This window comes from Spermophilus citellus (genome assembly GCF_964194105.1).
Source record: "Spermophilus citellus genome assembly, chromosome: 1".
Classification (NCBI taxonomy): domain Eukaryota; kingdom Metazoa; phylum Chordata; class Mammalia; order Rodentia; family Sciuridae; genus Spermophilus; species Spermophilus citellus.
This window is the reverse complement of record NC_138182.1, coordinates 192,392,495-192,405,276: the sequence shown is the minus strand read 5'-3', so window position 1 is coordinate 192,405,276 and position 12,782 is coordinate 192,392,495. Positions and strand designations below refer to the sequence as shown.

At 40.3% G+C, this 12,782-nt stretch overlaps 2 protein-coding genes across 2 annotated transcripts in view; one reads left to right on the top strand and one right to left on the bottom strand.

The window, feature by feature from the left end:
• Positions 1-7,122, bottom strand: part of CDC25C (cell division cycle 25C) — a gene marked incomplete at both ends in the record, with an annotated part of 28,006 nt that extends 20,884 nt beyond the window's left edge. The window contains 6 exon segments of the mRNA XM_081309601.1: positions 1,040-1,138; positions 3,396-3,485; positions 3,591-3,624; positions 4,490-4,535; positions 5,978-6,087; positions 6,938-7,122. Of these exon segments, the coding sequence (XP_081165727.1) occupies positions 1,040-1,138; positions 3,396-3,485; positions 3,591-3,624; positions 4,490-4,535; positions 5,978-6,087; positions 6,938-7,122 (564 nt within the window).
• Positions 7,123-9,653: 2,531 nt separating this feature from the next.
• LOC308655161 (oocyte-specific histone RNA stem-loop-binding protein 2-like) lies at positions 9,654-11,812 on the top strand (the record flags this gene model as incomplete). The annotated part of the gene is made up of 5 exons (XM_081305013.1): positions 9,654-9,694; positions 9,800-9,904; positions 10,510-10,662; positions 10,806-10,917; positions 11,750-11,812. The coding sequence occupies 5 exons, from the start codon at positions 9,654-9,656 to the stop codon at positions 11,810-11,812; spliced, it is 474 nt and encodes a 157-aa protein (XP_081161139.1).
• Between the last annotated feature and the right edge of the window lie 970 nt (positions 11,813-12,782).

Sequence of the window (12,782 nt, the reverse complement as noted above, 5' to 3'; positions counted from 1 at the left end):
AAAGAAAACCCAAAAAATGAGAGAAAATATTTGCAAATCATATATCCAACGAGGAATTAACATCAGAATATATAAAGTACTCCTAGAACTCAACAAAAACAAATAGGATTTGAATAGACATTTCAAAGAAGACATATACGTAGCCTGACAGCATAGCAAAAGATACTCAACATATTTAGCAGAGAAATCAAAATGTAAATCAAAAGGAGATACCACTTTATACCCATTAAAATGAGTATTATAAGGACAATAGGTGCTTATGCACTACAGGTAGGAATGTAAAGTGGTATAGTCACTATGAATAGTATGGCAGTTCTTCAAAAAACAAAATATATCCAGGTGCGGTGGTACATGCCTGTAAATCCAGTGGCTTGGGAGGCTAAGGCAGGAGGATCACAAGTTTGGGGCCAGCCTTAGCAACTTAGCAAGGACTAAGCAACTTAATGAGACCCTGTCTCAAAAAAAAAAAAGGGGGCTGGGGATGTAGCTCATTGGTTAAGTGCTCCTGGGTTCAATCCCCAGTATCAAAAAAAAAGAATAAGGTACTGTCACCAGGCATGGTCCTTCAGTCATTCATGCCTGTAACCCAGTACTTGGGAGGCTGAGGTAGGAGTGATTGAGCCCAGGAGTTCAAACTCGGCCTGGGAAACACAGCAAGCCCTATCTCAAAGAAAGGAAAGAAAAGAAGCCAATCATGGCGGTGCATAACAACTGAGGTAGAAGGGTCCCAAGTTTGAGGTCAGCCTGGGCAATGTGACAAGACCTTTAGCAACTTAGCAAGACCCAATCCCAAAATAAAAACATTAAAAGGATTGAGGTTGTAGCTTGATGGTAAAATGCCCCAAAGTTCAATACCCAATATAAAAAAAAAAATTAAATAAAATGATTGAAGGAAATAAAGCTCTTTCCTCTCTGTTCAAACTTTACTTGTCTACCCCTGTCTCACACAGCCAGATTAAAAAAAGTCAAGGGTCACAATCTGCTATCTATAGCTCATAATACCCCAACCTACCCTTAATGATGATATTCAATGACTCACCAGCACAGAAGGGGAAGACATGTAAGGACCTCCTGATCTTTTTTGAAACCTCAGGTTCCTGGGTGTCTGCCACTCCAAGGCCTTAAAAGTGTTTTTATCCTGCATAAGAAAAACTATGTTGGCTGGAGGAAGAGACATATTAATTGGGTCCTGCCAAAAACATTTTGTCTAATCAAACTATGAATAACCCTCATGAAACACATCAAATGTAATCATTAAATGTATACCCTGAAGATGCAAATAATAGTTTGAATTTGATGTCTGGCACCTAGATTTGCTTGTAGGATATTAATTTTATCATCACAAACAAAAGAATTGAGGAGTTGAGGAGAACCTGCTTGGGAAGAAGATGGTAAGATTTCAAAAAGTGTTTATAAGGCCAGGCACGATAGGCACACACCTGTAATCCCAGCAACTTGGGAGACTGACACAGAAGGACATTAAGTTCAAGGCTAGTCTGGGCAACTCTGCAAGATCCTGTCTCAAAAAAAAGTTTTTAAAAAAGTCTGGGTGTAAAACTCAGTATTATAGTGCTTGCCTAGCACATGTAAGGCCCTGAGTTCAGTCTCTAGCACATTGCAGGGAAAAACTGATTATAAACTAGGCCTGGTGGCATACACCTATAGTACCAGGTAATCGAGAGGCTGAGGCCCAAGAATCATTTGATCCAAGGAGGCATGCTTGGACAACATAGTGAGAGTCAATCTCAAAAAAAAAAAAAAAAAAAAAAAAAAAAGTGATTGATTATAAAGGGAGATTAGAAGGACAGTATTAAATCAATAAAAATCTGAATAGAACAGCCAAAAACATGAACATATCTTTGTCAGTGTAACAAAACAACAACTCTTTTATGCACAGTGACCCTGGGAGAAGGGATGGAAGGTAGTTTAGAAAAAAAAAAAAAAAAAAAAGGAAGGGGATTAATTACACAATTATTTTAGTGACTAGGTATCTAGGATAGGAAAATTTCAACATGGATCTGAAAGATGGTCAAAGGCTTAGACAGAAAAAACTATGACTTCTTCAGAATAGGGACTAAAGGGATATAGCTAGTGATACAACATGCTCTTAGCATAGTTCAGTCCTCAGCATTATCAATCCTTAGCACTAAAAATAAAGTGGTTGGGTGCAGTACTCTCATTTGTAATCTCAGCTACTTGGGAGTCTGAGGTAGGAAGATCACAGTTTGAGGTCACCTGGACAATTTAGGGAGATCTGGTCTCAAAATAAAAAAATTAAATTTAGAGTTCTTGCCTAGCATAGCAAACCCCTAGGTTCAATTCTCAATCCACAAATTAGAAAATAATAATGATGATGATGATGATGATGATGGAGCCAGATACAGTGGCACAAGCCTGTAATCTCATAGACTCAGGAGATCAAGGCAGAATTGTAAGTTTGAGGCCAGTCTCAGCAACTTAGACTCTGTCTCAAAATAAAAAATAAATAAATGGACTGGGATGTAACTCAGTGGTAAAGAACCCTGGGTTCAATCCCAGTACCAAGTAAATAAATATCTATACAAATAAATAAAACTCCATGTAAAGAATCTTTGAGGGCTGGGGTTGTAGCTCAGTGTTGGAGAACTTGCCTGGCACATGTGAGGCACTGGTTCAATCCTCAGCACCATATAGAAATAAATAAAATAAAGGTATTCTGTCTATCTACAACTAAAAAATATTTTAAAAAGAAAAGAATCTTTGAACGAGTTATGCATGTTATCACTATCAACGTTTTTCTTTTTTACTTTTAACACAGGGTCTTACTGAGTTGTTGAGACTGGCCTCACACTTATAGTCCTCCTGTTTCAGTTATATGAGTAGCTGATATTGCAAACATTCACCACCATACCCAGCTTAAGAAATAAATTCTTTACACAATGGTAACAACAATGTTTGTCCTTAATGTAATCAACGGAATATGAGTAATCAAGAACTCCTGCTATGGAGGATTTGGATTTAGGATTCTTGTTTTAACAGGGGGAAAAAAAATTACAAAGATTTTTCTCCACCTATGGTGATATAATTTGCTTGTCTAGCATACTGAGATATAAATAGCTATAGGTCTCCCAAAACCAGTAAGTTGCTTCTCTCAAAGGAATAAAATAATAATATAGAGCTGGGAAAGGTGGTGCATGCCTGTAATCTCAGCTAATCTGGAGACTGAGACAGGAGAATCCCAAATTCAAGGTCAGTCTCAGCAATGTTGTAAGACCCTGCCCAAAATTAAAAATTTAAAAAAGGGCTGGTGATGTAGCTTAGTAGTAAAGCACACACCTAGGTTCAATCCCCAGTATCATAATGATAATAATAATGAATAAATATAGAATGTAACTATATTTCCATTAAATACTCACATTTTCTTTATTTGCAGTTAAACTACACATTGCATCTTTCTTTTTATGGCCATGGTCCAAAGCATTGGGAGTGCTACAAAGCAGCTGTGCCTAAAAGACATTTTTTGCTGAGAACATCCAGCATCCTTGAGCCATGAGTTAATTTGAAACCCTCTGCATCCCCCCCAAGAAACAAACCCAAAAAGAGATACTCACTGGGCTGCCTTTCATAGCATACTGGTGGTGATTCCTGTATATTAAAGCAAACAACTAGGTAAGCCCCAAACACCTCAAATTCTCTAATTAGTCAATGGGTTGAGGCATCCAACTTTTTCCTTCCTTTCTTCCAACTAGCCCTAGTCCTAGCAGATAAGTCTCTTCCTATAACAATACATATATTCTCTGTGGTAAATAGTAAGACCCAAGGGAAAAGGCTCTCATTTCATGGGCATAACTACATCTAAAGAGGTGTACCAAAGATGCACAAGTTTATCTTATCTCCTCTCTTTTCTTTTCCTGAGGTATGGGGATCAAACCCAGGGACTAGGCAAGTGCTCTGCCCCATTGAGAAGTGCTATTATTACTTCCATGTTTTGTATAAAGAAACTGGGGTCCATTGAAATTAAGAAAGTTGTCCGTTATAGATGGTAATATTGCAATCTACTAGAATCCAGACACTCTCATTCTAGACCCTATAACTTGTACTTTTAATCACTAAGACTTACACTTTTCACATGTAAATAGAAGCCAACTCATAAGCACATGTACCATTTTCCTTTATTTTTGAAAGATAATTCTGACTCAGCTCAGGGTATAGCTCAGTGGTAGAGCACTTGTCTACCACTTGGCCCTGAGTTCAATCCCCAGCATAGTGGGGGAAAAAAAAAAAAGAAAGTAATTCTGATTGTGTGTGATGGTTAAAATGAATAGCCTTCATTTAACACCACTATTTAGATCTAGAAAACTTAAAAGTTGTTCAAGTCCAGCATTTAGGCCTTGAAGCCTACTTAAACCCAAAGTGAAATTCATACTATGTGGAATCTGCATAAGATAAAATCTGTATGAACAGTGCTGTAAGATTTTAAGCATGGGGTTCATTTAGCAACAGAACTTACATCCTAGCTAAGTGTACTTCCTGAGGCCCTAAAGAATCCAAGTGACCTGAAATCAAATATGAAGAATCAGTAAGAGGCATTATTCTTGTCCATGCATCCTGTTTTCCCCTCTGATTTTCTTTGTTACCAGTATGCCACATTAATTTCAAAGGCTAAACTCTAGAACACAAAGCTCTTAACTGGTACCCATCTTATGGAACAAAATATCAGGGTACAAAATATAATTTCATGGAAACTTAAAAATTTACATGTACTACTCAAAGAAAAAATACTAGAAAAGCTGGGAGAGCTGTGGCACACACCAGTAATCCCTGCAGCTCGGGAGGCTGAGGCAGAAGAACCACAAGTTCAAGACCAGCCTCAGCAACTTAGCAAGACCTTGACTCATAAAAAACAAAAAAGGGGCTGTAGCTGTAGCTCAGTGGCAGAGCACTTGCCTAGCATGCATGAGGCACTGGGTTCCATCCCCAGCACCACATAAAAATAAATGAAATAAAGGCATTCTGTCCATCTACAAACATAAAAACTTTAAAAAACAAAACAAAACAGAAAACCTCGGAAATAGTGATGGAGTTTTTTTTATTCATGAGTAGAAAAGAAAGGTTATTATGCAGGAAATCCAAAATTAGAGGAAATGCTAGAATGGTTGAGTAATGAAGCATTTTTTGGGGTATAGACCTATAGAAGTATAAGAATTAATTGACAGTGTTTATTTATGCTGATTTCTTTGCCTCTGATGAAATTAAACCAAGAAACAAAACTTTTCTGGACTTTCTTTTGTACCACTAATCTGTCAATAAAATATATTTCCTTTTATCTAACTTTTTCAAATGTAGAATGTTATTATTTTTATTAGTGTTCCTATTAGTGTTATTATTTTTCTTTTCTCATTGGCTTAATTATTCACCTCAAATTCTCTAATTAAGCTTGGCACAGTAACACACGCCTATAATCCCAGCTACACAGGAGGCTAAGGCAGAAGGATTGCAAATTTGAAGCCAGACCAGGCAACTTAGTGAGGCCCTGCCTTAAAACAAAGCAAAAAAGGGCTGGGGATGTTGCTTGGTCTCTGCAGATGTACCCAGAGGCATTCAAAGTGCAGTCTTATTAAAAAAAAAAAAAAATCCTTGCCAGGTGCAATGGCACAATCCTGTAATCCCAGCAACTCAGGAGGCTGACTCAGGCAGATTACAACTTCAAAACCAGCCTCAGTAACTTAGCAAGGCCCTAAAAACTTAGTGAGGCCCTGTCTCAAAATAAAAACTAAAAAGCACTAGGGGTATTGCTCAGTGGTTAAGCACCCCAGAGTTGAATTCCTGGTACTTCCTGGAACCAAAAAAAAAAAAAAAAAAAAAAAAAAAAAATCCTCTAATTACTCTCAAAATTCCAATTCTTCAGGTAGATTCTCTACCTACTTTCACCATCTTCCATTTCTATCATACTTCCCTGTCTTCTCCCTTAAGTTATTCTTCCCTTTGAGGCCTTTACCTCCCTTTTCCCTACCAGTTTCATCAAGGTCTGCAGAAGTGGTAAGGTAAGTGGCAGACGTCTCCCCACTGCTGAAATTCGTAAGCTCAAGGCAACGTTTTGGAGTTCCTCTGTTGAGACATAATAGTACATCAAGATTCCCATTAGGTTGTAATATCTTGAAAGGCAAAGAGCCTTCATTTGAAATACCTCTCAATGACCATCACAAAAATCTAAAAAGTATCTAATTGCTTTCTGGAAATATCAGACTTCATTGAGAAAAATCTCTCAATTGTTCTCTACTCCATCATGTGCCTCATTTTCTCTTCACCAAGATATTGAGACAGGATTTAAAAAAAAATTAATGAGGCCCAAAGTTTATTAACTGAGTGAAATCTTGAATCCATATCCTCTACCCAGTTTATGATGAATACATAGATTTGATTTTTTTCCTCCAGTCTCTAGTACTTTTCGAATACTTCTCCTTATTTGCTAGTGAGGCATAAAAACATCATGACCAGTTTTTGGTTTTTTTTTTTTGTTTTGTTTTAGTTTTTGGTGGTGCTAGGGATGGAACCCAGATGACCAGAATTTAAAGTACAAGAACAATAACAATAATATTAATGCTAATAAAGCATAAAGCAGCCAATTCATAACAGAATATTTTCAGACTTTACCCAGTCATTACATTATTTGATTCCCACAAGATCCTGTGAGAGGGGGCTGGGATACAGCTCAGCTGGTACAATGTTTGCCTCGATGCACAAAGCCCTGGGTTCAATTCACAACACCACCAAAAAAAAAACCACCAAGATCCTAGTGAGATAGTTTTACACAGAAAAGCAGCCTGAGATTCAAAAGGGTTACACAGTCAACAGTGGAGCTGGGACCTAAATCCTGATCTTTGAGCTAGGATAATTAAACAAACAAGCCTGTTTGTAAAGCAAAGGAGATAAGGTATAAAAATAAAAGTGGGTTTACCCAGACAAAATGCTTAGATTTGCAGAATCGCCAAGGAGTTTGTCCATTGGGAGACCTGGACAGATGGTAAAGGAAGAGTCTCTCTCCAGGAGCAGGTGTAACATCTTCCTCTGAATGGACCTAAAACTGGGTCCTGAGCGAGACCTTTCCTTTTCTTTTGAGGATGAAAAGAGTTCTGTAGACATGGTCTCTGAATCTTCACAAATGGGAGGAGGGTGGGGGACAAAACAAAACACCTTGCTAGGAGAACATCACAGACCATTCAGCTTTTCCAACACCCTCCACCCTATCCAGCCCAGTGGATTGGCAAAGGGGGATGGGAGGCTTTCCGAAGAGTGAATCACAACTCAGTTTTAAGTTTAAATCGCACTTGACGAGGCCTTTTTGTTGAAATTTTAATTTACCGAGGAGGCGCAATCTGAGGACTTTAAAGATGGGACGAAGAGAGGGCTTTGATTTGTTTGGGGCCACACAGCTTCACACTTCTAACCGGAAGAAACTCGGGACTCCTAACTCGCGATAATGCCCATTCGGACCTCTGGCCTGAACAGACCCTACCGGAAGAACCAGGTCTCAGTGACCCTGTGGTAGAAACCGCTAGTGCTTACGTAGAGTCAGACTTACTTTCAGGAGAAAGGAAAGTGGGCAGTGACTGGATACAAGCGAAGATTCGAGAGAACGATAGGAAAATCTGAGGAAAACAGCCAGTAAACCGGACTACCTACGGGTTCTGCTTCTCGCTCGACTCGATAGGATGAGGACAGGTTCTAGCAACTTCTCTCCGCAGCAGGGGGAGGTTTAGCTCGAGTAAATACCAACAGCCACAGGCTGGATCATTCAAATCTTCCGCCCACCCAGCAACCTATCCCGGCCCGCCTGTAAGTTGCGTCAGCCAATCTTCGCGCGCCTTCAAGACTCCACCCTTTCCATCACAGCCAATAGTTTTGCTCATCCATCACCCGGAGGCGTGAGCTTTCTCTGGAAGTGGCGATATTTGTCCCGCCCCAGAGCCACAGCAAGAAAGCAATTGGCCCACCAGCGTTCGCAAAGCTGCTAAGTAAGCTTTGCCTTGCTAGGAACTCAGCGCACCATTGGCTCTATCTCTGGCCAATCGCCACACCCTCCCCGTACTCACTATTCCCTAGACCCGGCCAACCCCGGGAGATTTAAATTGCGGCTCGCTAGCGATGACCGTTCGCTTAGGCTAATACTAGGAAAGATTAATTTGAGTGGAAGTGTTTATTTTTCCTTGCTTCTTTCTTGTATCGTTCCTCTTTGGTTTTACTAGCCTTCCGCTGAAGATGGAACATTTGCCGCCAGGGCGGCGGATGTTGGGGCGTGACAGGTGTGTTTATGTTGAGCGGCATTGGTTCTTTCTGAGAGCTTTCCTTGTTATCCGATTTTAGTGCACAGCATCTCAGAGATACTAGGTGGGTAGATAGAAAATCCTTTTTAGAGAAAGAAATTGAATCATCTCCTTTAATTCTTACCACAGCCCAAAGGACCTTAAATTTTGTCAGTTTATGAAAGTTTAAATATTGACAAGGTAATATTTTGAAAAAATATTTTACTTATTTATTTTGCGGTGGCAAGAATTGAACCTAGAGTACGCTTAGGAGAGCCCTGTATCAGTGAGCTCCACTCCCCAGCTCTGGAAATTCGTAATATTAGGGATTTACATTTAAACAATCCTGTTAGGGTTGGGGTAGGTATTGATGAGACAAAATTGGTCAGGAATGTTGGATGATGGTGTGGGTGGAGATGTCCATTATTTTAGTGCTTCTTAATATTTAATGTGTATACTAATCACCTAGGGATACTCTTAAAATGCAGATTCTGATTCAGTGGATCTGGATTTTAGCCCAAGGTTCTGCACTTCTAACAAGTTCCCAGCTAATGTTGATGTCTCTGGTCCCAGGACCATATTTTGAGTAGCGAGGCATTGTGTTATACTTTTTACTTCAGCGTATATTTGAAATTTTTCATAATTAAAAATTGTTTAAAACTCTTTAAAACGTAGACCCCTAAAATGAAGATTCAATAGGTATAGAGTGGGGCCCAGGAATTATCAAGGCCACCAGGTGCCACCCATGCAGATGGTTAGCAGACCACACTTTGAGGGGAAAAAAAAAGTCAGAAATACAAATTTTAACCAGGAGTGATGGCGTATATGCCTGTAATCCCAGCAATTCAGCATGCTAAGGCAGGAAAATGTCAAGTTCTTAGACCAGCCTCAACAACTTTAAAAAAAACCTGTCTCAAAAACCAAATGTAGGGCTGGGGCTGAGCAGTAGTGAGCTTGCCTGGCATGCGTGAGGCACTGGGTTCAATTCTCAGCACCATATATAAATAAATTAAATAAAGGTCCATCAACAACTAAAAAAAATCTTTAAATATTAAAAAGGGCTGGGATGTAGCTTAGTGGCAAAGCGTCTGCCTTGCATTTGCAAAGCCCTGGGTTTGATCCCCAGTTCCAAAAATAAAGAAAGAAAGAGAGAAAGCAAGCTCCCTCGCTCAGAGGTAAAGACCCCTGGGTTAAATCCCCACTATCAAAGAAAAAAATATGTAAACTTCACCTGATGTCAGGATCTTAGTGTTAATAGTGGCTGAGAGGTGCAAACTAGTCAGCTGGTTTTTATCCGAATCCCTTTTCATCTGTAGAAATTGCTTCACCAGAAAAGAGGTGTGTGAAGAGTCTCTGTTCTCTAGAATAGAGATGGTAAGTGTGGCAGTCAGCACAGAGCCTTGTCATGCCAGGTAAGCTTGAAAATCAGGCTGGGGAGTAAGGGAGTGTGGAATACATTGATTTCTGTCTTAATGACTATAATCACACTTTGTGGGTCACTGTATGCTTTCCTGCAGGTGGGAAGTAGAGACAGATGAAGTTGTTTTGCAGAGGAGGCAAAAGCAGATAGATTATGGCAAGTGCACACCTGGTTACCGGTGCTTTCTACAGCAGGTCCCCAAGTGAGTATAGTTGTGGGTGGTCACAAGAGTATCAACCAGTGGATCAATGTCAGGTGATAGAGAGATGAGAGAATCTGAGTGCTCTGACAATGTTGCGGTATTATTAATTCTCCTGTAATATAGTCCCAAAATAGGTTTCTGAGATTTTTTCTCAAAGAGAAAATGTTGTACTTCGCCTATAAGGCCTTCTACAGCTTTATCCATGTTTCCTAATGAGGTTGTTTTCCTCCCTAAAATTTTGACCAACACCCCATGCCTCCAGCCAAGTTGGCTAATTGAAACATACTTGACAAATTATGTTTATATGTATGCATACCAAAAAATGTGAAAACATAGGAGGTATTTTATTTTAAAGATGTCATATATTGTCTTGTATGTTAACGTCAGAGGAAGTTATATGTAATTTACCCTTTTAGGAGAATATTAGGGAGGTGTGAAGTTTGGTGTTTAATCTGATTTGAAGATTTATTTTTTTGTTGCATTGAGGGTATTGCTTCTACATCTATCCTGGTAATTCTCTATCTAGACTCCTGATTTGTTGTAATAAGCAGGGAGCTGTGTCCTTTCACTTTGACTTCCATCTGATCCATATTTATTGTTGCCAGGGCACAGAGACAGCCAGGGCTTCACCCTCAAACACCAAACAAGAACAGGAGATACAGCCGTCGTTCCTGGGATGCCCAGATCAGGCAATGGAGAAGAGCCCTACATACCTGGGACCCCCCCAGCCAGCCTCTACAGGGCAGGAGGGCTCAGGGGTATGTTCACTATTACTGGTTCTTTCTATGAGTGGAGGGCCACACCTTACTTCTCCTGACTTTGAAAAGGGTTAGATTCTACTGGGTAGAAAGGGAGAGTGGTCTGCATGAATGTATGATCTCTTACTCTGCTTCCTCCATAGGCAGGGAATGCAGAGCCCCTTAGAGCTGATGGATTCTACCCCTTTGGATAATCTTCTGGGTGACTGGGTCCAGCCCTTGGAGAATCCGGATGGATGCAAGAAAGGGGCCCAGGTAGTATCCTATACCAAAAGTGAAAGGAGTGGGGCCAAAGATGGGGGTCTGACCCATGATGTCAGATGGGGTTTAAAGAAATGGCCCAAGGACAAATAAAGGAAGTGAAGCAGGAAAAAAATAGCAGAACATGAGTGAAAAAACTTGAGAACTAAAAGTGGCATAAATAGATTTAATTATGGACAGGAGTATTGGGCTGCACTGGAAGGCTATTTTCTTCTTGATGAAAGAGGATGTAACCTTCCTTTGAAATGAGACCTGAAAACTTGCAGTGATGTGTGTGTTTTCTGTTTTTTTCAATGTTTTACAAATAGTAATGCCAACTTCTTTTACTCAACTATTCAACTTTAGTAAACATGGTTCGTAATAAAAAGCGGAGCAATCTAGTAATGAAGAACAAGGACTACAGTCTCAGGCTTTTGGTTACAACCTTTACCTACCACATAGGCAGTAAACCCCTCAGGAGGTTTCATTCACCAAAATAAGATTTTTAAATTTTATTTACTTATTTTTATGTGGTGTTGAGGATTGAACCCAGTGTCTCACGAATGTTAGGCAAGTGCTCTACCACTGAGCAACAACCCCAGCCCCAAAATAAGATTTTTTTTTCATTTAGTGATTGTAAGAAAAAAATGTGAATGCATATTTATTTAAAGTGTGTAGCACAGTGCCTAGCACATAATATGGGTAATTATAGGTAAATATATATTCCTACATTATGGCTTCTGCCTCTGCTCCTTCTCTTTGCCAAGGAGAAATGATATGCAGTGAAAAAAAATCTATCTACTCCCATTTTCTTAACTAATACCTCACTTTTCCTCTACTTTTGCAGTTTCTAGACTTGGTTCCTCTGTCCTCCCCTCCCAAACTCAATGTTGAAGATCCCCAAGAATGATTCTGCTCTCTAGCCAATCACAGGATCACAGCTATTTACTTGTCCCAGACTTGAGTATGGCACAAAATGTTTAGAAAAAAACAGATGTCCTTCAGGGGGCTTGCTGTTAAATGTTAATAGTGAAGTTATTTACATTACTACTTTTTAACCAATTAAAAAATCTAAAACTCTGTCCTACAAAGAGATCACAACATGAAGGCATTAAAAACTCTCCCCCCCCCCTTTTTTTTTTGGCTTATCTCACTGATGCTGACATTCAAATTTTCAAATTTACAGAAAAGCTAGAAACCCAGTCTCTCACCTACTTTCGTCTACATTCAGTCCCTTTAAAAAGGACACAAACTTTGGCTGAGGTGGGAGGTGGTGGTAGTGGCTGAGACTTAACAAAAAGGTGGTTTCCTTTTCCTGAAGAGGAAATATAGCGCCCGTCAACACCATCTGCTCGTTTCCTCGTTTCTTCCCTTTCTGTCTTAAAGAGAGTCCTCCAGCTGTAACCACCGTACTTTCCCCCCTCTCACCCCCCCCCCCGCCCCGCAAGCAACTGAACCGCCTATGATGTCATAATCACAACCCCATTACCTCATCCTGCTGGGGGGGGGTGCGTAAAGGGAGGAGAGGAGGTGAACGGCCACGGGCCCTCCTCAGCTTTACAAAGTGTTTTGGGTGAGGGTAAATTACAGAATCAAGTGAGCACATCTCCGCAACCATTGTTAACTCCTGGTTTATAAGGTTTGAGCCGATCTGGCTGCTGGAAGAGGGGCTCCAGGGACTCAGAGCAGGCCCTGATCGGCGCTTGGACTACATTTCCCAGCAGTCTTCACGCCACGGACCGGTCCTTTGCTGGGGGAAGGGGGATTCTTTCAGAAAGGTGACTGTATCGGTCTGGGCGACAAAACAGGTGAGAAGCAAGTCGCTAATTCTGTTAAGCCGTCCGAAGGTTGTGAGAGACTGCAGCTGACTAGAGGTAGAC